Raw genomic sequence first — 26,281 nt, 5'->3', positions numbered from 1 at the left:
TGTTTTCTTTTAAATACTATTCTGTGCCTTGTTTTGTCTTTTGTGAATCCATCTAATGCTGGAGAAACCAGTTTTCTGCAGTGTTGCTCACAAGTGACATTTTGTGACTTCACCTTCACCTTCCAGTTGCTTTCAAGTGACTGCAGATTTTCAAAATTTTGAGCATGTAATTGTAAACATTTTAAGATTGGTCAGCCTAAAAGCGTTTGTTAACTGATAACTTAATTGATTGCAACAAAATCTTATCGTGAATTGTGAAAACGTAAAAAAAAATGGTTTAAATTAACCTGAGATCTTATAAAGCTCTGGATTCCACAGATATTCCACAGTGTTGTCTATTGGCTCTAAGAAAAAAATGCATTTGTTCATCAACATTTTTTTCAGTCCTTCTCTGGATTGTTAATAATTCTCTGGATTGCTAATAATTAAAATTACAACACCAGCACCACAGTCTGACAAATGTCCCCATATTAGGAAACATTTTGGAGGATATTTCTAGTAAAAGAAATGTATAAAAAAATTAAATAGTAAAAAAATAGTAGCTTTAAATTGAAACACTGATTGTTACTTGCATGATGGCTAGTCCAGTGTTTTTCTAATGTTAAGTTAAAGGATGGTGTTAAAATGAGTTGAGTAAACTAAAACCAGTACCTTTCTTAATCTTAAAAAGATTTAGATGAATTTACCTATAAACTCTAAAAACATTTCTCATTAACTTAAAATTCATAAAACCCATGTATTTACATTCACAAAAAACACTAATTCCAATGGGTTCATGTACAGTATGATGTCACTTCTACATCTAAACACAGACACTAACATGGATAAAATGACCCGAAAAACAGTACAGTGTATGAAAATGAACAGCTTCAGACCTGAAAGGGGGATAATACTGGGGACACTGAAATACAAAACACAATCTGTGGAACAAAATGGGGACAATGAAAAGGACAGAGTGAAGACGAGAGGGGAGTGAGACACTAAAAGAAGATTCCTCATGGTGGGAAATGATCCACAACATACAGTAGAGATGCAGAACCTACAAGTCATTACAGTACTGTGCCGTATGTGTGATTCGTGAACGCTTTCAGGAGACACCACACACGTCTTTCAGTTTGAGACAAAAGCCTCAAAAAGGGAGGCAACACAAAGTAGGTAAAGTAAATATCACAGCTTACAGGTTAAACAGTATCATAGATACATACTCACGTTTACAAAGATACTTCTTGTAAAGCTTATGGTATAAATACATTCTCAGTACCAAAAAAAAAAACCCTTGTAGATACTATTATTCTTTTTGTGTACATTATCTGTGTTTTTAATATTCTTTTCTATTCTTCCTGTCACCACAGGTCAGGCTCCACCCAGACGATTTTCCTTTGCTCCTCCCAGATAATAGTGCGCAGGCTGGTCAGCAGGGAGGTCTGGTCGCACCATGAGTCTGGAGCCACGTTGTGATACAAACACGGCAGCTTGTCCAGAAGCGGCTCCTCGCTCCTGGAACACGCCAGCAGCTGCTCCTCCCACTGGCTGTTACGTTGCAGTTTTGACCTGCAAGTACAAAAGGGGTGGAAGAAATAAACATCTTGTTTGGATGCAATTTGATGTTTTTTGTCCCGATTGAGAAATCAATCTATATGAGGGAATGATTACAGATTAAAGAAAAAAACAAAACATTACAGATTTTCACGTCATATCCTCAGTCCAGGAAAAGATATTTGTAGTTAAAACTTTCAAAAATTGCATAAAGCTATAGTATAGAGTAGTTTTGTTAGTATAGTGCTGCTTTATTGTAGCAAGAAAGACTAAACAACCAACTTATGTAGCTGGGTTTTAAAAATGCTGTGAGTGTGAAATGCTTTATGTCGTTTGGTCAGTCGGCTACATTCAGCACTGCAGGCCTCACCTGAAAGTCCCTCAACTCTTAGAAAGTACTACCTGCTAAACAGGTGCTTTCTGGGGGTTGAAGTACGGCTTAGAATGAAATTTAAACCCTGGTTTCTCTGGTAGATGCGCGGTTACCACAAAAACGTCCATTTTCCATTATCCATTTGTCAATTAATGTTAATGTAAAGTTAAGTCTAACATAGCCAGCTGTCCTTGCACAAGAAACAGGGAAGGCCCTGAAAAGGTCAGCAGTTTACAACAAGGCCACACCTAAGTTCACACATGTACCTTGACCCTGAAGCTCTTTAGACAATAATGAGAGGAACTGCAGATGTCCGAGTCAGGTGTTCTGGAGATGACCCAGAGTATATCCTATGAGCCCCCTGCTCCAAAGTAATGACTGAGTGAGCCCCCGTGTGGACAGAACATCAGATTGTCTGTGTGGGCGAATGGGCCTGTTGATTCTTCTTTTTTTCCCTGATGTGCCGTAAATAAAACACCGTGATGCCATGTGATGCTCTTTTCATGCTCTGACCAGACACCACGCCTCGCTGAAATCAAGCAGTGTAAGAAACGTAAGAAATCATGTGACTTGGACAATCTCCTGTTTTCTGTAACACTACAGGAATCATAGAGCATTGTAAATGTTAAATTCTATGACAGCACATCTAGAAGAAGACAGAACAACTAAGTCCCAAGTCTGGATAAATGCAGAGGGTTGTGTCAGAAAGGGTATCCAACAAAAAACCAAATTAAACATGCAAGTCATGACTTCCACACCGAATCTGACTTCTATACGGGATCGGTCGCAGCCCAGGTTAACAACGAGGCACTGGTGCTATTGACCTACAGGGTTCCGGTGGAAATTGGGCTACTGTTGGCCGAAGAAAGGGATATCATTAGATGGAGGCAATGGTGCTGTGGCGACCCCTGAAAGGGAACAGCCAAAAGGAAAGAAGAGAAAGAAGACAAGACTTCTGCAACATGTCCTTTGGACATGTAAGACAAAAGAGGAATTGTTTGGCCTTGATGGCCAGGACTATGCTTGGCCGAAGCCTAATACAGCATTAATCAGAAACACCTCATACCTGTTGCCAAGCACAGCAGGTCCTGTGGCATCAGCACACAGGACCTTGTAGTTACAGAGTTAACCATGGATTTCTCTCTATACCAGATTATTCTGGGCATAAATGAGATGTGGCAGGTAAAGTTGGGTCAAAATTGAGTCATGCAACGGGACATGATCTGCGGCACAGCAGTAAATCTACATCAGAATGGCTCAACAATAAAAGAATTGAGCGTTTGGAATGTCCTAGTTAAAGTCCAGACCTCAACCTCAAGCTGCGCATAAGTGAATGCACTAAAAACGTCAATGAACTAAAGCAATATTGTAAAGAATGAGCCAAAATTCCTCCACAAAGATGTCAGAGACAGATAAAGTCATACGGGAAACAATTACTACAAGTTATCTCTGCTAAAGGTGGATCTACAAACTACTGACTCATGAAGGGCACTTTTTAATGACCTGTGTTTCATGTGTTTTTGAGTCATGAGTAATGAGGTGATCTCTCTCTGTTTGTATAAAGAAGCCGGAAGAAAGAATAGTTTACCTCAGTTTACGTACGCTACGTGCAGTCTGACCGATGAAGATGATGATAGGGAAGATGTCTGCTCGATGCAGACGACGCACACAGTCCAGGCCTAGTGGCAGCACACAGTGAATCCCCTGCAGCAGGAGAAGGAGGACAGGGATTTTTAAACCAGCATAATTTCTTTGCTAAATGATATATATTTTAACTGTCAACTGTAAACGATGACACAAATTTCTCTGGGAATCACGAACAACTGTAGACATTTTTATGGGAGGAGCTTCTGACTTTACATCCAGTCTGGTCCAGCTGAACATCTAGTGTGGCTGTTGTTTTTTTTACATTTTACTTAAAGTAGGTTGTTTGTGTGGAGAGCTCTGACCTTCTTCATGGTTTTCTCCACACTTTGTAGGGTGTAGCAGCAGTTTGTTCCCTGCTCACATTCCTCCAGGATCTCAGACCTCTGCAGCTGGGCTGCATGCTCACAGGAGCTCAGTACCTCTAAAGAGCAGGACAATGAAACAAAGGGAAGTGGAGAGGAAAACAGAAAAGGGGAAAGGGAAGAAGAAAATACATGTTGTACATGACCCCATAAGATAAGGTTAGAAAAGAAGACTCCCATATATCTGCATCACTTCTTCTATGTTGTATTATCTGAAATATGCACGATTAAATGTTCTCCACTATATCCAGTCTATTTTTTCTCTGGGCTTGTTCTGTATGTAATGGATCTGTAACTGTAAAGGATAATTTCCCCCAAAGATCGTTAAACTTTTATTTGACCTAATCAATGCAGCATTTACTGTCTTTACAGCTGCTACTACAGCTGACTTCCTTCCTTATTTACAGCAACAGACAAACCCATAAAATATTTTAAGCTGCACCATATGAGCTTTTCTGTTTATTAAGGCAGCAAAACAAACTTCCATCGCGGACAAAAATCGGAACTAAAGGATAAGATACATAAGCAATCACCAATAAAACATGTGACCTGTCAGGTCAAACAGACTTAATAGGAAAATGTGTTTGTGTAAAATTGGAATTGACTGACTCAAGCTAAAAGCCCACATACAGAGTGTGTCTGTTTTATTTCAGAATACACTGTAACTACACAGAATTTCTCACCAGGCTCACAGAGCTGAAAGCCCTGCCAACCTGCCAGCTTCTTGTCCAGGGTGCGTCCCAGGACAGTGGGCAGCACAAGAATGGGTCTGCAGACAGGTGGGTAGTGCGGGGTGACCAGGGTGTAGGGCATGAGGCTTACAAAACTTCTGGGTGCAGATGTGTCACCTGTGTAGAAAATGAGTGTGAGAAAGAGAAATGCTTTCCTCTAAACGCATTCCAGATCCAAAAAGGAGTTAAGCAAGATCTTGTGTGAGTGCTGCAGGTACTGTACCTGACTCTGGGCTCTTTTCGTCTTCCACGCTGACCCACAGTGGGTTCCTGCCCTGGCGCCCAGTGCTGACAATCCTTACTGCCTTCTGCTTTTTCTGGGCCACCAAGCGATTAGCCTGGTGTGGACGAAGGAATGAGTTAACAGAGTGAACTTCTGGATAAGATCACAAGGTGCTAGTACAGTAATTAGGTGTTTCCTACCTTAGGAGACTTCTTTGATTCAAAGCTAATGTCTTCAATGACTCGAATCAGAAGCCGCTGTGCCCTGTAACATCAGAAACGGATTCAAAATGTACAGTTTTAAGCACCGATTTGTAATTTCTCTCTACCCACTTTATGGTGACTGACAAACACTGAACTGATCCTGCGCCTCACATGTCTACAGCATATTCCTCATCAGTGTACCGACCTGTAATAGTTAGGTACGGTTCCACTCTGGAGGTCCAGTAGCTGACAGGGATGAACCTGGCTAGCGTACCACAAGTCCTCGGTGCCAGCCGCCCGTGTGTTGGTCACATGTAAGATGTCATTGCAGGACACAGCCAGGGTTCCATTGGGGCCAGCGGTAAGAGACATATTGACACGTACGTAGAAGGAATCTCCTGATAATGTGTCATTGTTCTGCAGGTGCTTCAGCAGCACTGCATACTCTGACAACAGGCAGAGGGAGACAATTTACTCTGTAGTTCATGTAGTGTTTAAAGTTTACATGTATCTGTATCTTGGAAGATTTTCACATAATACTCAGGTGTCAGTTGTCGAATCACTAAAAGAAACTGTATGACTTCGTCCACTTTGATGCTTTTAAAACTTATTGGAATGAACTGAAGTAGTACCACCCATAACTTGTTAGATCGGCATACACTGTATTATTGATTAAAGTTCTAATAAGTGGTTAAACTAACTTACAACTAATTGTATTTATTGTGTGATCATCCATAATTTACTTTGAGCATAGTAAAGAAATGAATCTTAGCCCTTCATGGAGGACATTTCTATCAATATACCAAGTGACGGAGTTTGTAATACATGTGAAAAAGTACAAATAAGTATTGTGTGCTGCTGCATTGCCATGTTTATGCAAATCAATTAGTGAGGAGTAAGTTATAGAACTTTTAGGCTAATTTTCTCTCAGCACATTCAAGGGTCTTCTGGAACACTGGGTTCCTAGACATGGACACAGGTAACACATGCAACTGAACAAGTTATTATTTTTAACAATAAGAGGCTTCAAGAAACTTGCGTGTCAGTTTTTGGTCTGTGTCTGTGTGTATATGGTGTAGACAAAAATAGACATTCTTTTTGTGGTTTTGTTTTTCATAATTACTGTGTGGGATTTCTTTGGGTTGTAATAACGGCATGAGCACAAACTGAACTGGGGTGTGGTAGTAAATACATTTTGCACACTGAGAAAACTGATACAAATTAGTTTCTAATAACTGAGACTTTATGTGCACGTTATGGGACATACCATCTTGCTTGGGACGCAGGGAGAGGTGGCAGAGACCTGTGACCTGGCTGAGAGCCCACATAGCTTCCTCTAAGGTGGAGTCTTCCAGCACCATTCTCAGAGCCCTCTGATTTTGCTCGTATTTCACCTGCAGAAAAACAGGGTGATGATTAGAAACACAGTCATAAACAGCTTAATATTAAGAATAACAGTTATCACTCGCTCACCTCCACTATCTGTGCCCCTGGGCTAATGCCAACAGAATGAGCAGCGCTCCCTTCAGTCACCTTGTGCACAAACACTCCTGTCTTATTTCCCCCCACCACCTCCAGCTGGCTGAGCAGTGCCTCCCCCGGGAAGGAGATGCTGAGAACACGGCCGTTGACACGAATGGCTTTTGGTCGGGAACGCATTAAGAAAGGAGGCACTGAAGTTCTTCCTAAGCTGGAGGGACATGAGGCAAAGAATATAAAAGCTCAACATACATTATTGAATGATTGAATATTAACCAAAGCTAGTTATGCTTGTCCTGGGGCTCTGACTACTCAAAAATGTTTTGTAATCTAAAAACTTGATTTTTTTTAAGAATGTTGTTCCAGTGGACCTCCTCACCGATCAGACCTGGAGCCATTACACGAGGATTTCTGCTTGCCTTCCTGTCCCACTAAACAAAAGAGAGACTGTTTAAGGATTTGGCATCAGGGTTGTTTCCCAGGAAATAATGTGCCAGAGTTAATGAGTGACTTTATGGCCTTGGCAAAGCTCCACCATGAAAATCCTGCTAAAAACCAGCAAACCACCACTACCCTTTTTACACGGAAACAAAAAGACACTTCATGTGTTTTCAGCACATACCACATGGGAGGAACACAAAGTCGTCCACAAAAGGATCCGTCTCTGCTGTTTCAAAGCTAGAAGAGTAAATACAAACAACAGCAACATGAACATATTCAAACGAGCACACAAACAATAATAACACTGGGTCTAAGCAAAGTTTGAGATAATCCGCTGTGTTACAACCAGAAACTGGTTTGGGGGGGTGGGAATAATTACTGCCTTATCTTTACTAAACACTTTGAACATAAAAACACACAAGCTCCCTCAAGTCTTTCTAAAAGAAATGTGTAATTTGGAAAAAAAACGATAAATGCATTTATGGAGTCCCCCCACTGTCTAGGACATTTACACATTTGTGTTATACGACACACACCTTATCACACAGTTGTGTCTTTATTGGAATCATGTTACATGTAGTAAAGACCTCCTTATAATACACACACACACACACACACACACACACACACACACACACACAGACACAAACCTGCTGCCTTCATGTAGGTCTTCCTCCCTTCTGCGGAAAGAGTCTAGGCTTGGGGGCTCTACATTTTGGGATCGGACACTACATGTGGAAAAATCTTCACTCTACACACACACACACACACACACACACACACACACACACACACACACAGTAAGGTATTAAAAAATTCTGCTTTTAATACTTAATACTTTAATTATAATATGCTGATGGATAAAACAGATACAAAATGTAGGATTGGGTATCATTCAAATTATGTTTTTCCATTATGTTTTACTTAAGAAGCATGATAGTGATATCATTCTTCATATATGAAGATTGATATGTAGATATATCTATGTGAATATATTAATCTTCATTAAAATATGAAGATTGATATTGTTCTCGTGTACTGACAGCACTTCTGGACTAGTTCTTGGTCATTTTCTTTTACTTATTATCACTTATTTTAGTCCATGGACACATTTTCACTGGTATTCTAGAAGAAGTGCAGGTTCATAACAAGCCGTAATAAAATCATTGTGGCTGATGTAACACGTACACATGCATCTGAATTGCAGGGACTTAGTGACATCGGATTTAGTGCATCCATGCGTCGAAGTCTGCTCCTAGTTGATATTTTGGATTCTTCAGGGCTTAATATTGGGCTATTCCAGCTAGAATCTGTCTCCTGTGATACAAAACGAAGAGCAAATTGTTTACACTATTATTTCTCTATGTGTCGTGTCTACAACATGTGTGTGTTCCAGTGAGTAATTACATCAGAGCTCTGTCTTTGCCCTCGGGGGCTGTAGTTGGCCTGCAGACTAAAGACCCTCTCCTGGAGCTCCACCAGCTGGCACCTTAAGGTGTCCTTCTCGGCCAGGATGCGGGCGATCATGGCCTGGGCCTCATCTCTGGACAAGTATGCCTAGAAAAATGGGAAAACATCATAATTTCTCAACACAATATATACATTACTCATAATTGACAGCACACAGACACACCTTATGCCTTAGTCGTGCAGATTGACACCTTATATAAATTGCAACATCCCACGAACCTCAATGAATAAGTGGTGCCACATTCCACTTGTCATTGACAATGTACATGTGTCAATTAGGCATCGTTTGAATAGAGAAATGTTGACTAAATGCTTTTCTTACTGTAACATGATGAATGTGGTAAAACACAAGGCAGGTTATGTGTTGTTCTGTTGATACGCACTTTTCAAAGCTAGAAGTGAGAGTCATGACACGTGGCCAACACGACAATCCACAGCTGTATTCATGCATATCCCTTGTCAGACACCGCACACCACGCAGGAGTTGTGAAGTAGTATAACTGTCCTGTGTGCATAAACTACGTGACTTCCTTGGGGCTATCTGAGAGTTGTTAAGAGTGTGGGTGGATCCTTTACGTTCTTTTTAGAGAAGAAGCCTCAGTGACATTTCACCCTATGCCTGAAATGTCATTCAGTTGTCAGTACCTGACTGCTTAATATTTCAACAGGACGAACTAACAAAATGATGTGACAAACACTAGCCATAATATGAGTTAAAAACAGAAATCACTTTTGGAAAACTAAATTGATCCTTAGCAAAGATGGGAAATTTTGGGGGATGGGGCTTTTCTGGTTCCTTACCTGGTCTCTCTCTGTCTGCAGCTCTCTCATTTGGTTCTGGATCACGATGCTCTTCTGCTGGTGCATGTTGCAGTCCAGAGTTAACTTCTGCACCTGAAGACTCAGGCACTCCTTCTGATCCAAGAGCTGGACCAAAACACACACATTATTTCAATATAGTTAATGGCGTATCAAGCTCCACGTGGAAAAACTGCTAAATATAGACTTATACAAAATACATGTATTGTACATCATGGTCCAGTACTGTGCCACAGTGGAATAATCAAAATGGCTTTTTCCATTATAGATATTTCCTGACTTTGCATGACACTTCCTGATAGATGTAGACAAAAAACAAAAGACACACACACACCCCTTGTTTCTCTCTTAACAGCTGTTCATTCTCCTCTCTATAACACCTGAGCTGCTCTGCAAGCTCCCCCTGGCTGTCTATGGCCTCAGCCAGGTCCTGGGCCAAGATGTCCCGATGCGCCTGACAAAGAAAGACAGCAGATGAGAAATAGACCAAACTCTTCCACTGTTAGATTAGAAATACAAACTATCACAACTGCACACAGTTAGTAACAGAATTATTAAATGATTGTTCTTACTGGGTCCAGTTTTTCTGCCCTCACCAACTCGTAGCCCATAGTACTGACTTCATTAAGCGAGGAACGCCTGAGTGAGCGCCGCACCTGGGACTCACTTTCTTTCTGGGCTTTCAGCATCTCAGTTTGCAGCTGATACACCTGCCATGACACAGGACAATTATTTATTGATTATAAATATATAATATTTTTCTCTATGTCAAGAATGGTTTAAAACCCCATCAGTGTTTACCAGAACCCAGCCTTAGATTGTTTGTATTGTCTGAGCAACAGTCCTGATTAAAACAAGGTATTTTATTTGCAGTTATACAGGATATACTGTACTGTAAGGGAATGTGAAGCACTGTAAATTTGGCATTTCTTGCTAGTCTCCATATGCCTAGTCATTCAAACTCCACCCCGAGTTTGTAACACAAGCTTTCTGCTAAAGACTAATCTCCAAGGTTACTCGAGTGATATTATTCTCTCATTTTCTCAGGCAACGTCCATCCATAGCCACAAAAGTCATTATATAACTACTTTACCAGGGTGTGTTCCAGTACCTCTCAGGACATAAACATACATTGAGCTACATTACTAAGATTTCACTTTTCTAAAGCTAACCTCAATAATCCTTTCCCCTGAGATCACAGCTTTGTGTTTCAGGAAGGAGAAATGTGTTTACTTCTGAATTGTCTAAGCTAAGAATGAGACACCAGAGAGAATCACTCACCTGCAGGTTCAGGTCATGGAGGCGCTTGTTCATAGGCGATTTCTCCTCAATGGCTGCTGTGTAGCGCACATACAAGTCACACTTCTCATCCTTGAGCTTAGTGACTTCCCGTTGCAAAGAGCACAAGTGTCTCCGCATGCGTTCGTTTTCAGCCTGAAGGCTTCTGGACTTCTCTTCTTGTTCCATTATCTGCCTAATCTCTGACTCCAGAGAGCTGCAGCGTGCAGTCATTCTGCCAGCCTCACAGCGTGCCTCCTGGAGCTCCTTCTGCATCCCAGTGACAGCTCTGACCAGATATTCTGTCAGCTCTGAGTACTTAACCAGGCCTGTGAGGAGAGCATTACTAGTCAAACACACAGCATATGAAGCAAAACGACTAAAATTACAATGGAGGTATGTAGCCACTGACCACTGAATCTTGAGGGCTCGATGCTGGGTTTGCGTCCAGTAACTTGGGTGTACAGAGTTGGGTAGTGGATCATGAGGCTGTCTAGCAAGGCTACAGCACCATTCCTCCCCTGGGTCCTCAGCAGATCCAACATGTAGCCTATAAACAGTAGAGAAGGGTATAAAGCTATTTTTAAATCCAACCCTAACATTTGAAGATTCCATCTTGTTTTGTCTTAACTTGTCAACAAAAGCACAACATCATCACTTCTTCACAGAAAAAGTCAATCAATAATTAGTTACATCAAAAAGTTAAAATGTTACCAACTAGAGCAAATCAGTACACTCTCAAACACTATCAGGTGGCATAGCATGTTGGTTTTACTTCTAAATATTTGATCATGGTAATGTGAGTTTTGCTGGAATTTCCTCTGACTGTCTCAACAGCCAAGGTAAACAAAATCAGGTGCAGTAAAAATACCATCTAAAAAAAGAGTTCTGCAAGGTGAGGTAGACTCTAGTACTCCATAACTCCATGCACAGGCTGTTAACTTTCTTTAAAAACAAGTCAAGCCATAAATCTCACTGGTTCTCATGCAGCGGTTGGTGAGGTTGTGGCAAGAGATAATTTCATCTTCGTCCATCTCAGTGAGCACCCTGGCCTGCCTCAGGTACGGGATTAGGATGTATGGTCGCACCCCTAGAGAGATCCGGTGGCGGTTGTCGTTGATCAGCTCCCACAGTTCCTCCTCACCCATCTCTTTCAGTTCTTGACCCTCTGGAACACACTCCCCTGCCATCATTAACGTGTGGTGTGTGTTTGAAAGAGTGATGATTGTCTGCTGGTGCTGAGACGATAGGCACAGCTTGAGCAAATAGAGCACACACTCAGAGCTGCAAAAGACACTTGTCACAGACTCATTCCTGGAAGCAGACAGAACAACAGACTGACTGGAAGAAGCACAACATCACTATAAAATGGCCAGGATCTCTCCACGCCCTTAAAGCTTGTGTGCGTATGTCTGTGGGGGTGTGTTTATGTGTGGGCGTGTAGGAAAACCTGTAAGACAAGACCTCTGTGATGTAGCAGAGAATGTTGGCATAATTATGTAATGGTGCGAACAGGCTCACACACACACACAAGCCACTATTAATGTGAGCCACACATACATTATCTCTTCCATTTGGCTTCTTTGTGGCTTTGTAACATTTGTTTTTTCTTCAACAGCTAGTTCACTATGTAATCACATCATAAGGCCTCGGCCTCACTTTACTCCTGAATGAAGTCAGATTTTCTGGTTGACTGAAGTCCAGCTACAGCTTGTGGCATAAATTAACAAAGCCTCCTAACACCGAGACAAATTACACAACACATGAAGTCACCTAATAATTTCCAATCACAACAAAGCAAACACACATACCACACCAGTGACAGAAGCAAACACTGAACAGTATAAGGGCAAAGTCCTCAGCTGAAAAAAATAAAACCAGAAGAGTATTTTGCATGGGTGGTTAGTCCTGGAAAATACTCTCCATTTTAGTCCATTGATTTCTCATGTATATCAGAATTTCCTGTACCTTAAAGGATGTATGGAAACAAATGGAACTTGTAAATTATGCACTGGCATCAACCACAACAGCAACAAAAAAGGAGATTGAGTAATCCACGGACAAGGAAACTGAGAACTGAGTCAGTCACAAACGTATTTCTGGTTTTCCAATTAGAAGTAATTAACATAATAACCAAGTCTTTAGTGCCAGTGAATTGCAACAGTAAAAAAAAAAAATAAGTGAGTCAGGAATTTATCAGGTAGTCAACACTATCAGATTTCATGAAACTTCGCAAACAGCATCACTCTAGTGCTCAGCACTGCAGTGAGCATTTTAGCACTAGAGACTTAACAACATGATGGTTGAAGTGGAGCTGTCAAAATTGGATGTCCCAGTATTTTCTAATCTGATCTGCAAAGTAGAGAGGGTGTCTCCTTTCCGAATCTGAACTGGGAGCTGGTTCCACAGAAGAGGAGCTTGATAGCTAAAGGCTCTACCTCTCATTCTACCTTTGGAAATTCTAGGAAACACAAGTAGGCCTGCATTCTGAGATCAAAGATAACAGTGCAGTAACACATTCAACATATACTGTGCTTTGTTCAAGATGACAATTGTTGTGCAATTGTGCAATACACAATTTTACAAGTAGTCCCAGTTAAATGTACCATACTCAGGTTTTATAGTGGCCTACAAGGTGCAAAACACAGAAAATACTTTTAGAAAAAAACAACACTGCAATGTTTTGTGAAATGTTGTGTTTCCTGAAGTTTTTGTTGTTTCCTGAAATGTTGTTGTGCTCTCTTTTGTTCTTGTTTTGTGAAATGTTGTGCTTTGCATCTAACAGCTAAGAGCACAGCACATGCCCCAGTGGTGGAAATGGTAGGTGGGAAAAAACTCCTCGTGATTGTTTTCAATTCTATCCAAAGCCAAAGCCGGTTTGAAACAGTTGATAGACAATATTAATTACCATTTACGTGTGCAAAAACAAGATATATTTCTTTTTTAACTTAAAAAAAAAACAACTTAGTAACTGCAACATATCATTTCTAAAATTATTTATAGAAAATTAGTCATCCCAATCTTAAATGCAGTTTACCTGCAAGAAAATTATTTGCTGATACACTGTGAGGAACATTGTGAGTAAGAGGAATCTAAGTTCATTGTTATAGCCACTTGTTTTGCCCCACAGCAGGGTTTGTACACATCTGTCTATAGGCTGCCTCTGGTTACTATGGACAGTTCTTAGAGAGAAAAATGATGCTCATGAGAACACGTATTATGAGGAGCCAGTTTAACCACATTGCATGTTTACCCTCACTGTTTGGTTGAGATCACGTCGTCACAGTCATGTATGACACATGTGACACATGTGTACAATCAAGAAAGTTAAAATGCTGGTCTAACATGAACAGATTTTAAGTGCCATTGTCAACCAGTATTTAGCGCTGCCGTCTTACAGCTAGAAGGTCCCCACTTTGAATCTACCCGTTGGCTGTGGCCTTGCTGTGTGGCGTTTACGTACTCTCCGTATGCTTGAGTATTGTTTTTTGGTCCTCCGATTTCCTCCCGTCCAAAGACATGGATGTTAGGTTCATTGGTGACTGTGAAGGTGTGAAATGAATGTGAATGGTTGTCTGTCAGTGCATGTCTCTCTGTGTTGTCCTTGAGATAGACTGAGAGAGACACTTGCCCAGTGAAGGCTGTGAAAGGCTGCCCCCTCATGACCCTGAACAGGTTAAGCAGTAGCAGATATCGGGCTGACGCAAATTCAGCTTCACAAAGTTAAGACAAACTAATGACAGGGCAATGATGTGTTTGTAGGTGAAGGTTGAAAATAAGAGGAGCTCATTAGGTAATTGGAGCATGAAATACGGTACCACATTTACTTTACCACCAGGACTGTTTGCACATTGCCTGCACTGTGGTCTGAAAATTAGCATCTATGACAAGTGTCTTTTTTATGTCACTGGCAGTACCACTGGACCAACACTATTTAAACTAACAGCTGGACTGAAAAAGCCCAGCAGAGCAGGTTATTTAATTACTTGCATTAGTGTTTATCAAAATGTTTATTTTATTACACTATTTGACAATCATTTTAGTGCAGCACAATGCAAACACAAAAACAAATGTCCTGGTACCACACACAGTGAATTATCCAATATTTTTTTTTTATCTACTCTCTTTTTAAACTTTTGACTTCCACACTACAATTAGACAAAAGAAATACATTTGCCAAAAATATGTATAAGTAAAATTATGATGCTGCTTCTTCATTTATGATGCTGCTTCTGCAGTAAATTCAACAATAATACATCTTTCCAGATGTTCATTATCTAAATTTTCCTATGTGGTTAGCGCTGAGTAGTTGTGTGTGTGAGATTCAAACTGCATATTGCATTACACATGTGAATCAGGATTCACATGTGTAATGTGTTCACAAGTAGTCGAAAATTTGGATATAATGCATATTATGTCTTTGTGGCTTAGAATTTGAATTACTAGCAAGGGTGGGAACACGGTTACAAAATGAGAAATTACTAACTTGAAAGACACTGTTTACACTGACTGCTCACAATGTCAAGCGTTCAACCATGTTTTCTGATGAATCATAGATACGGTCATGGCTAAAAATATCAGCACCCTTGCAATTCTGTCAGAAAATGCAACTGAGCATGGACAAACAAAAGTGTAAAGAGGTGTCTTTGGATTTTAGTGGAAAACACTGTGGAAAAACATGGACAATTTGGAGGGCAACACGTCCATCTCCACAGATCTTAATGTTCCTGTGTCCACTGTGTGTAATATCATCAAGAGGTTTACTGCTTATGGCTCTGTAGTTAACCTCCCTGGAAGGACGAGCAAATTTAATGAAAAATGACAACAAAGGATTACCTCGCTGATTACCAAAGAATTTTGGGGCACAACATAGTGGCCAGTGTCAAAAAGCTGCGTCTCCACCAGAGGTCATGGGTCTTCCAGCAGGACAACGACCCAGACACACTTCAAAAAGCACTCAGAACTGGTTCCAAACAAAGCACTGAAGAGTTCTGAAATGGCCAGCAATGAGTCCAGATCTGAATCCCATAGAACACCTGTGCAGAGATCTCTAAACAGCAGTTGGGAGAAGACATCCTTCATATCTGAATGACCTGGAGCAGTTTGCAAAAAAAGAGGGGTTCAAGATTCCAGTAGAGACGTGTAAGAAACTCTGATTTAAGTAATTTTTTCCAAACTGGGGGGGCTACCAAATATTAAATTAATGGGGCCAATAATCTTTTGGGTTCTGTGTGGAACTGTAGCAGATTTGACTTTTCAATTGGAACATTTGCCATTGGAACAATTTTCTAAGAAAGGTTGCATTTTCTAACAGGATTGCAAGGATGCCAATATGTTTGCCCATGACTGGTCCATAATGTCTAGAAATGACATCTGAAAAGATTCTTTTTTTTTTTTCTTTTTTTTTTTAAACCGTGCAGTTACAATGCAACTCAAAGGGTGAATTCACTCCTGATCCAGGGCCTGTGTGCGGGCTGCCAATGTGAGCGACAGCCTGCGGAGTGCCTCTTGGTGCTGGGGAAACTCGTCACACACGTGGAGCAGGATGCTGCTGACGGCATGCACACGCTGCACCTGGCTTTGCAGAGAGGCTTCTACAGACTCGCTTGTGGATAAGGCTTGGTAGCTGCCCTTACACACCTCCTGCAGCTTCTTGCCCTGGCTTTGTAGAGACACCAGGTGGGCGAGGTTCTACCGGGGGGAAAGAGAAAAGATGGGTACATACTGTATGGTCTGTGCTTTTACTTCTACCAAAGGTGGAAAACCCTGAGTAGCTATTTATATCTGGAATTCTTGGTTAGTAGGTGTGTTTCACGTGATACTCAAGTCTAAAATCACAACTACCTGAACCAGAAAACAATGCCACCACACCTTCATCAGAGTTATTCAACATTTACCGGCAGAAGATTGACGCTGCATATTTCAGTTCCAAAAGAAGGCTTGATTGACACATTCTGTTCCAAGTAGTTAAACGCTGAAGTAAGTGAATCAGATTAGATTGCAACACACATACTGGACTGCAATTACAAAACCAAATAATAGACAACTACAACTTTTTAAACAGAGTTTCACTAAAGTGTATGGAGTCTGTGCTCCTTACCTTTTCTTTGGTATCCTGTATATTTACAATTTCCGTGTCAATGATGTAGCTGGTGCCGCACAGTTCTAACAGCTGCTGTTTCTGCTCCTCAATCTTGTTGCTCAGACTCTGCTGATTCTCCTGTAGCTCCTTGATACTCTGCTCAGACTCTGCCACATGCTGAAAACAAGTTTACTGGATATAAGATAACAGTGCAACATGCTACAGTCACATAGGCAAACACTGAGAATCCACTTCTCCCACAATACCTTGAGTGTATCCTGGATCTTACGCTGTAAGCTGTGTATGACAAGAGTTAGGTCGCCCTTTGTAGTTTGTTTGTGAGAGGTGTGGAACATGGCCTCCCAACGGAGGACAGTGGTTTCCCTCCTCTCCACTGTTTCTTCACTTTCCCTCAGCAGCTGCTCCTGTTGCTTCATCAGCTGGTTGAGTCGCACCTGCACAGACACACACATACAGTACTGCATCCACAAACATTAAGCAAACAAACATCAGATTGTAGCTTAAGATGCTTTTCTGATTTCACCTACTGAGTTTACGAAGAAATTCATTTTAATCATGTTTCGTTCACCCAAACCACACAGCTGATTCTCATGTCATGTAGGTTATTAGTACAAAAGGTAATGCAACTTAATACTGAGGAAAAAAAAAACATTTAAAAAACACACAAGTACTGTTGTCATATTATAAGGTCCAACCAAACATCTGAAATAGATCCTATAGTTTTTATTTTGATTGACGTCCTTTTATCAGAGAGTCTTTAACTACTGTCAATGTATGCAATTATATATCTTATTTTTTTGCACATATAAATTATCAAATCAACAGAAAAACATTAACCAATAATGAATGTTTTCAGAAAGGTATTTTAATGTTTTGTAAAATTCTCTCACATTTTGGATTTGGGCAGTTAAACCTTTGGACTTCATAACTTGGTTTTTGAACAGATGTGCAGTGAGAACTGTGGGTTGTTTTATACCTTTTCAAACTATGTCCAATCTATTCAATTTCCATTAGGTGGACTCCCCCTTTTGCAATGTGATTACATTTGCAAAAAAGTTGTAGAAATTAAAAACCATTTTCTTCATCTCAAAATAAAACAATAATTTACTGCTTCATTGTACATATTTAAAAAAACTCAGTATTACAGTTTCCCTTTGTTTAATGAATTTTACCCGGCGTTTACCTCCATACGATGTATCTCAGCCTTCATCGTCTGCATTTCTCCCTGGTCCACCTCCACAGCTGAATGGGTCTCTCTCATGAGCTGCGTCTTTTTCTCCCACAGCATGATTTGCCGCCTGCAGGACACACACGCAGTAAAGGATGCATGTGAAAAAACACCAAGCATGTATGAACTGGTAATGTCGAGGGAAAATGATTATAAGCAAGCTGAAATGAGCGCTACTTACGGCATGATTTCCTACCAATACGTATGTACTAATTAACTAATTTTTGTTCAGTATATAACAAAGAAATACAATTATTTTTTGACTGACAGGCACACTGATATATTAGAAAAGAAACTTAATATCTATGACTTACTCATATTCCACCAGACTGTTAAGAAGCCTCTCTTTTTCCTCCTGGGTCTTCTCATATTTCATCTGCATCTCAGTACATTCCAGCTCTGCCTCCTAAACACAATCGTGCACATCACAAAGCAATAATTACCAGTATTTACAAAGGAATTCAGTAAAAAGGAATTTAACAACCATCCCATGCCTTAAGTCTGTGGAGGAAGTCTGTCTCCATCAGTATATTCTCCTGCTCCAGGGCCTGGCTGAGCTGTCCATCCTTGCTCAGTAGGGTGTTGAGTTTTACCAAATCTCCCTTCAGCATCTTTGCATTTTTCTCCAGCTCTGTCTGCTCTCTGTACTCTACTTCAAGCTGACCTGGTGGGGTTGGAGGGGGTTTCAGAGTTGTTGGTTTATCGCATGTGGCAATGGTTATACTATAAAAACATCATTTTTGTTGTTTTTTTGTGAGGAACCACACATTACATTCTCAGACACACTGCTTACTAGTTCAATATAAAGCAACGTACTTGAATTTTCTGTGACAATAACTTGTAGTGACATGGAAATGTGGGACTATTGGGGGATGTGTGTGCTTCGTTCACTACGTTACATACTCTCCAAGCGGATTTTATTTTGCTGAATGGCAGTGTACTCTGCCTGCAGTTTGAGCATGCTCTTGCTGCTGGTCTCTATGTCCTGGGTGAGTCCTACTAGAGTTCCCTGCTGTTTTATCCAAAACTGCTGGTCCTTTCTTATATTTTCTGCCAGATCCTCAATCTCTGCAGTCAATGACTCTATCTTGATATGCAGAGGACTCAGGTCTTCATGCTGGGAATACAAAATCACAAAAGAAACATGTGAGCTTATTATTATATACCAGTTGAAAGACTTCTTCTCTTTGATTTATCCACATGAACAACACACAACCAGGGATTACTGCCTCCCCAACATCTCTCACCCCAGTGCTGGCTGCGATTTCACAGATCCTTTTGTTGTATTTTGCAATGGTGGCCTGTTTCTGTCCGATGACTGTAATTAAAGAAGAAATCTTATCCTGGTGGGATGTCAATAACTTGTTGTAGTTCGTGATCTCCTCATCAAGAGTCTCCTGGTTAAGGGCCAGGCTGTCCAGATGTTGGCTGACCATGCTGCTCTCCAGTCCCACAGACACCATCTCGTTCTCTAGCTGCCACAACTGAGAGATCTAAACAGGCCAAAAAGACAAAAGGCAAAGATTTTTACGTATGTACAGTATATTTCTACAATTATGCATGTGTTGTTTGTGTCCTTTGTGTAATGTTTTATCTTCAGCACTGTGTTCTTTTTCAAATTTTCCATTTCCTCTCACTTTCCATTGCTTTGGGGAACAAATCTTGGTGATGGTTAACTCGTTAATTCGTCTTTAATGATCCCCTCTTTACCTTATCTTTCTTGAGTGTGGCCATCTTGCCCGTGAGCCGTTCAGAGTACTTGGCAGCTTGGTTGTGGGTGAGCTTCCGCTGCATGTGGGTCATGATCTTGTCCTCCAACTCCAAACGCAGTGCACTCTCTTTCTCCAACTGCCTCTTTTGATCATTCACTTCAGTCTGGTGGGTGTCGCTTTCCTAGAATGCCCAAGGAAAGAAAGAGAAGAGGAAAAAAAAACAAGAATCAGAAAGTGGCATAGTTAAGAAGAGAGAGAGAGAGATACAGAAGCTTTTTTTCATTTGTTTACCTTTGAAAGTCTGGCAAGGGTGTGAACTGTCTCTCTCAGAGTGCGGAGACAGGTGCTGTAGTCGGCCTGCAGGGCCTCCTGCTGGGCTTGCTTCTGACTGATTAACTTCTTAGAGGTGGCACAGTCCACCTGGGACCAGTTCAGCTTCATAGTAAGAGTTTCATTTAGCTCTTGCTCTTCAGTGGTGGATTTCTTGTAGCCTTCAATCTCTCTGTCCAGTACAATAACCTGGTGCTGAACCTCACTGAGGGAAACAAGAACAGCAAAAAGAAATGAACAAAACATGCGTTTGGTTGAATTTTCGTTACCTTTTCATTTAAACTTCAGGATTTTTCTTGGAATTATTTTACCTCACTTAAATGGTCACTGTGAATAAAATAACAAATGACAACATATAAAATGTTATTGTAAATCCTGCATTTTCATGTTGTTTATGAAGCATGTGCCCAGCAGGACTAACTATTATTAATAACAGATTATTAATTAAATGTATATGTGGCCTCCACATAGCATTTTAATATTGAGCCTTCCTTTGCCCCTTTTCTCACCGCAAGGCCGCCTGCATTGCGCTGAAAGCCTCATCTCGTTTCCTCATGCCCACCAGGCTGCTGTTCCACTGCTGCAGCAGCTGTTTACGTGCCAGCATCAGAGACTCCATTTCCATCTCAGCCTGCACACAAACAAACATGGATGATACCACTGATGCGGTATAGATACTTCACCAACAGTCAGCAAGAAAATACAAGACTTAAATTTTCTTTCTGAAGGAGCAATTCAATTCATTTTTGAATAGTTAATGTTATAAATAACTTCACTGATTTTTTGGCCTATTTTGCGAGTAAAATGTCTGCTAAATATTTCTCTACACACTAAACAGCATAATTAGCAAAAAACTGGATCAGGGACAAGATATTTATCTTTGGAGATGGTAGAGGCCAACATAGAGGTAAAGTGAGCATGGATTTTGACCTTACTGTGTGTTCATAAAGCAGCCAGAACTACAACTCCATATCATGTAGTAAACAACTGTTTTGCTAAATAATAATGTGTCAGCAGTATCCTCACAGTTAGTCCTACACCCCCTAAGTGGCCAAACATTAACACTGGTGGTCTTAAGAATGCCATTGAAGACAGGGGTGAGCGTGGCCATTCTGAACCATTCTTTCAAGTTCAAGCGGATTTAACTGCTGTTTGTTCTGACAGGTGGTTAACCCATAATAATACATCAGCATTTATTAGTTCAAAATATTTTTTATAAAAACCATATTATAATTTTTTAAGTTTCATTTTTAAAAATGTCCAACAGTTGCTTTTAGTTTTAACAGTACTCGCATGGTGATTAAACATTTCAAACTTACTGTTTTCTGCCATTTTTACTTACCAGAGACAGGGCCTCCTTGGCTGCCTGTGTCTCCTGTGCTTGAGCTCTGGCCTGGGCTTCATACATGGCTATCTGCTGCATTTGCCTCTCCATTTCCTTTGTTAGGTGTTCCACATACAAATCCTGATAACACAAGACTATTGGTAATTAATTACTTAGTGACAATACCTACAGTTATAAAAAGATGGGATGTTTTTTAATGCGCCTAACTTCAGCCTGTAACCTGCTTTAATTTCTGCTCCTCAGCCTTGCTCTTCTCCACTCCTGCTTTGTGTTTTGCATTCTTCATGGCTTTGACATTAGAGCGTAGATCTTCACTGACTCCTTTTGTGAAGTTAAGATGCATCAACAGGCTGTCAAGTTCTGACTGTACCTGGGACACTATGGAGAGGAGATACAAGCACAAACATTTAAACCTGAAACCTTAAACTAATTTAACTTAACATATGTTTATGATAACTTAAGATATGTTTATACTAAACTTTATACTGTGGATTGAACTTTGGTCAATCTTGGTAAACAAAAAACTACTATTTGTTGAAATTTACATGATTTACATGATGAATTCTCTAGCTGTGTCACTTTTCAGAGATTTCTGTTATCAGAATGAACAGAAAAGTGAAAGACTATGGTTTAATCCACCTCAATTCAATGAGACATTATTTGTTCCATGCCTGCATTTAAGTGTGTGTTAAACTATGCACAATTATTTTGCTCAAATAAAAAGCATTGTTTTAACAATACGCACGATCATGGACTAACACCAAATGGGAAGTCAGTCTCACCACTAGCTTTGGCTTTGGTGTTCTGGCTGGAAAGATGAGAGTACTGGCTCTTCATTTCGTCCAGTTGATCCTGTGCCTGGTGACGTTTGGCTTCAGCCTGTGCCTTTGTCTGATGATGGTCCTCCAGCCTAGTATGGACTCGAGCCATCTGCTCCTGAAGCCTGAACACCTCAACACCCATCTCCAGCATGTGGCTGGCATCTGCTTTCTCAATTGCCAGCTGGAGCAGTGGGAGAGGGATTATAGATAGGAATCAGAGAACAAGCTGACCTGACAATCTCAAGAAGTGCTCTAGCTTTTATTTTGCCATGCACACATTCATGGTCAAATATATATTAAAGTTACAGTATGCAACATTTTTAACATACTTTTTTTAACAGATTTATGCTGCAACACATATTGTAATGTGCAGTGATGTGTTGAATGTTTTCAGTGACATGGACTCATCATCCGTCTCACGGACTTCATCAACTTTTTATTGTTATTTGGATGTTAGACATAAAAAAGTGTTTGCTGAACATACACTGCACTATATACCAGGGCAGTGGCTCATATGGTAGAGTGGTCGTCTACCGACCAGAGGGTCACGGGATAATCCGAAAGGACAAAAAACAAACAAAAACAAAAACAGCGCTATATACCACATTATCTTAATAAGAAGGTGCAAATTTAATTTTGATACAGGTCAACAGCACCATCTTCTGGACATGTCATTCTATAGAGTGAGTGAGGAAAGTGAGTGAAATGTCCTTGGCATGATGTCATATCTATACTGTTTACTTCTGAAGGCTTGAATATGTGCAGGCTATGTATTAATAGAGCGCATAATTTTAAAAAACAAACAAACAAAACAGTAAGCCAACCTTTTCTTTCAGTTCCAGATCGATCCTCTCTAGCTGCTTGTGAAGCTGGCTGCTGAGAGCAGCTTGTTGTCTTCTGACCATAGGCTGCCAACAGATCAAACATGGCATTAATGACATGACATTAGATTGCACAATATCTAGTATAGTTCTTATGAAATCTCAGTGGTGCGGGGGTATATAAATGAAACTTATGTATTGGAGACTTTGTAAGTATCAACAATGCACCTAATTTGACTAGTTCACCAAAGACACAGATGAGACACTGATGTCATTATTCTCCTTGAGAAGCAATAAGAAAATATTCCATGATTTAGTAAATACTAATTGCATAACGATTGAAGGAAAAGCCACAGACATGCTCAGGGTCAAGAACAATAAACTCCTCCTCCTCCTCCTCCTCCTCCAGAAACTCCTGATCCTCCATGTATTCTGATGCATTGAAGTTTGACAGGTGAGGAGTAAAAAGCACGTCAGCAACATCATCTTGTTCTGAGAAAAGAAAAAAAAAATCCATTATGTAACCCAACAACATCAATACAGTAAAATGTCAGAAATTCAAACACCGCTGCACAATTGCCTAATATAGAATTTGAAAACATAAATGCACTTGGAAGCATTTTTGTCTGTTTACGACTGTTATTTCAACACAGATATTCCACTTTTTTCTGCACCTATCTACATTTTTGTTATCACTTTTTGCTCCTGCTATAATCTTTCAGCACAATATCTTGTCTTTTTAAAACATCCCATGCTGTGCCATATGTTTCTGTATATAATACAGAAATATAAATCCCTAAAAGAGCTTGTAATGTGACTGACCTAATGAGGCCACTGGGGAATCTTCATCTGCACCACTGATAAGATGTGGGTGAGCTGAGCCATCCAGTTCTGGTTCTGACTGACCCTGTGAGCCACAATGGGACAAAGACAGAGCATGTGCAAAGGTCCTTAACACTGTAGTATACAGTATAGTTTATTAGTTATTAGGCTTAAGCTCCTCTATAGTTTGTGCAGTAATGACATCACAGAAACCTCACAGCACCAAGACATGGGTAACTAATATCTGTAAGAAGCTGATGAAAAAAAGAAATGATGAAAAATGTGTTGGGCAGTAGTGAGCTACATGTACTGAAACTAGTAGTTTTGCCAACATTTAGCAGCAGCTTGCTGGGAGCTCAATTATATTATATTATTTGCACAATTAAATTTTGTAATTTTTGTGTGGTAACATCTGAAACTTCTGATTATTTTGGGTTATAAATGGGAAAACTTTGACTTCATGATCATCTGTTGTATAAACAAGGTCTTCCCAGCCCATTGTTTAGACCAGTATTCAAGCTGTTTACACTGTCTACAAAGTTTTTAAAGTTGTTAAAATGTTAATGTCAGATGTTAAAAAGGTGCAGAAACACAACTGGCCTGTTTTTTTTAAGACCACTGCCGAAGTGGTCACTAGAAGTAACGTGTGGCATAAGAACAAGTTTAAAGCCAATTTGACATCAGGAGACATTTGACTCGTTTATTTCGGAGACACGATACCTCCTGAGCAGGCGGAGCATTCCCCTCAGAGTCTTCCGCTCCTTTGTCAGCCCTTTCCTGTCGCTTGATGTCTCTCTCATCCCGCCTGGACCTTCCGTCCTCCCCGCCTTCCTTACCTCCAGCGCTCTGCATTGGACCTGTTACGGCGAATTTCTCCGTTAGCGTCAGTTAGCATAACTTTACTAGCTTCTTAACATGGAGTTTTCTCCCCTCTGTTAGCTAGAGAACAGCAACAAAAAGATAAACACCACGTTACTGTAACTTGTTTAGTTATGTTTTTTTTTTATTGTTTCTTTTATTTCAGCTCGCATCTGTGGCCATACAGAAAGCACTAATTCACCTAACTGTAAGGCCATTTCCTAACGCTAGCTCCCGGTTGCTAACATTAGTCTAAGAGCAGCAATTATTGGAGCTCAAGCAGAGATGTCGAACAAAAGATTGATACACAGTTCCAAAAGTTGTCCGATACATACAAATAAAATAAATACAAGGAATTTCCGAAGAACCTAATATTTACCTTTTAATTCCTGTATGAGCCAAAGGGAGTTTTCTCTAGGTTTGTTCTGCTTCTGTGTTTTCTGTGGTCACCGCGTTTGAAAGGTCCAGTACATTAATAAGCGTATTTATAAGCGTATCCATGACGTCATCAAGGACACATGCCTGTCTTGGATGTTTGCCTTTGAAGTTTGACCAGTTATCAAGGTAAAGATGGTTGTTTTGGGCTGGATACAAACTGGAAGAGCAACAAGGTGTTACCGAGTTCTATATTGTGGACTGGTCTAAACATGTGGAATACATTGGGTGTGAATAATAGAAGGGGAAGTTGATCCAGCTATAGTGGAAGAACAACAGGCAAAGCAAACTCTTAAGACCACGGAGAATGTTTTGCAAAGTGGGATAAGCTCAAGAAAGGCCCAGTTAGGCCAAGCTGACAGGCAGCTTTATTAGCTAAGGCTGAAGCATTAAGGCAAAAACACGCTGTAGAGGAACAGGAAATTAAGTTTAAAGCAGAAAGAGAAGAATTGATCTCAACTTGAGATCTTGCAGAAATATAAAGGCTCTGTGGTGTTGGGTGGCTCAAAGAGCAGGAAGGGTAACTTCAAATAGATTCAGATACAGATAACAAATGCAAGGGATTACGTACCTTTTACTACTGTTACCAATGCTGTTGAACAGTGTGAAAAGCAAGCAATGAGCCAAATATGAGGTACTTCAGTGCTAAGTGCAAGTGCTTTAGCCAGCTTCCAGGTTTAGAAAGTCAGCACGTTTTGGTCACAGTCAAGATGGGCCAGAGCGACATTAAACATCAAGGGTTGTCTACTCTACCTCCTCAAAATATTCCCATATTTAGTGGAAATACTCTGGACTATTCATTAGAGCATTTGAACATGGCCTAGAGAGTAAAACAGAGAATGACAGATCGGCTCTATTTTTGAAAACGAGAGTAAGGCTACGTGGAGTGGAGTTTGCAAAAAAACAAGCCAAGGTCACACTACACCCTTTGTTTGGGGACATAGGGGACAAACCTAAAGGACACCATCAAGCCAGGGAGAACAGGTGGTAGTAAAACGAGCTTCACCACTACTGCAAAGCAAGTAAGTATCCAAAAGGATGTACACATAGAGCCCAGCTCTGAATAGAAAGGCTCTTCCAGTATCATCGAAGCCTCGCCCAAGTCCTGTCTTTTTTGAACACTGTAAAAAAAAATCCAGAATTTACTTCATAACGATAAGACTTCCTTAAGAGCAAAAGCATATGCTTCAGTTTTCTGAATCCTGGCATATAATTAAACACATTCAGGAGATAGTAAACTGTCA

The 26,281-nt window shown here is 40.4% G+C and overlaps 2 protein-coding genes across 2 annotated transcripts; both read right to left on the bottom strand.

Annotated features, from left to right (window-relative positions):
* Nucleotides 1-716: 716 nt before the first annotated feature.
* card14 (caspase recruitment domain family, member 14) lies at nt 717-11,926 on the bottom strand. The gene is made up of 20 exons (XM_067498968.1): nt 11,539-11,926; nt 10,975-11,112; nt 10,566-10,891; nt 9,857-9,994; nt 9,619-9,738; nt 9,267-9,392; nt 8,403-8,552; nt 8,184-8,312; nt 7,646-7,746; nt 7,177-7,232; nt 6,934-6,985; nt 6,549-6,765; nt 6,343-6,469; nt 5,281-5,521; nt 5,073-5,136; nt 4,873-4,987; nt 4,602-4,766; nt 3,859-3,977; nt 3,498-3,613; nt 717-1,551 (listed from the first exon to the last, which is right to left on the bottom strand). Exons 1-20 carry the CDS (start codon nt 11,753-11,755, stop codon nt 1,344-1,346), a joined length of 2,925 nt encoding a protein of 974 aa, XP_067355069.1. The 5' UTR covers nt 11,756-11,926; the 3' UTR covers nt 717-1,343.
* A 1,714-nt stretch (nt 11,927-13,640) lies between these two features.
* On the bottom strand, nt 13,641-25,563 carry LOC137124216 (coiled-coil domain-containing protein 40-like). The gene is made up of 19 exons (XM_067498969.1): nt 24,982-25,563; nt 24,465-24,601; nt 23,745-23,829; nt 23,281-23,414; nt 22,926-23,009; nt 22,063-22,282; nt 21,501-21,658; nt 21,278-21,400; nt 20,445-20,566; nt 19,897-20,140; nt 19,604-19,786; nt 19,141-19,386; nt 18,797-19,010; nt 18,388-18,557; nt 18,208-18,299; nt 17,849-17,963; nt 16,911-17,099; nt 16,663-16,821; nt 13,641-16,253 (listed from the first exon to the last, which is right to left on the bottom strand). Exons 2-19 carry the CDS (start codon nt 24,594-24,596, stop codon nt 16,008-16,010), a joined length of 2,916 nt encoding a protein of 971 aa, XP_067355070.1. The 5' UTR covers nt 24,597-24,601; nt 24,982-25,563; the 3' UTR covers nt 13,641-16,007.
* Between the last annotated feature and the right edge of the window lie 718 nt (nt 25,564-26,281).

This window comes from Channa argus, chromosome 3 (assembly GCF_033026475.1).
Source record: "Channa argus isolate prfri chromosome 3, Channa argus male v1.0, whole genome shotgun sequence".
NCBI lineage: Eukaryota > Metazoa > Chordata > Actinopteri > Anabantiformes > Channidae > Channa > Channa argus.
This window is presented reverse-complemented; position numbering and strand designations above follow the sequence as displayed.

Coding starts and splice junctions, on each gene's coding strand:
- card14 (XM_067498968.1), bottom strand. CDS start 11,755: ATGATGGCAGGGGAGTGTGTTCCAGAGGGTCAAGAACTGAAAGAGATG. Junction 5,137..5,280: donor ACCGTACCTAACTATTACAG/GTCGGTACACTG, acceptor CTGATGTTACAG/GGCACAGCGGCTTCTGATTC. Junction 3,978..4,601: donor CTTTCAGCTCTGTGAGCCTG/GTGAGAAATTCT, acceptor CCTGCTCTTTAG/AGGTACTGAGCTCCTGTGAG.
- LOC137124216 (XM_067498969.1), bottom strand. CDS start 24,596: ATGCAGAGCGCTGGAGGTAAGGAAGGCGGGGAGGACGGAAGGTCCAGG. Junction 19,387..19,603: donor CCACACTCAAGAAAGATAAG/GTAAAGAGGGGA, acceptor TGGCCTGTTTAG/ATCTCTCAGTTGTGGCAGCT. Junction 17,100..17,848: donor CTGAGATACATCGTATGGAG/GTAAACGCCGGG, acceptor GTGTCTGTGCAG/GTGCGACTCAACCAGCTGAT.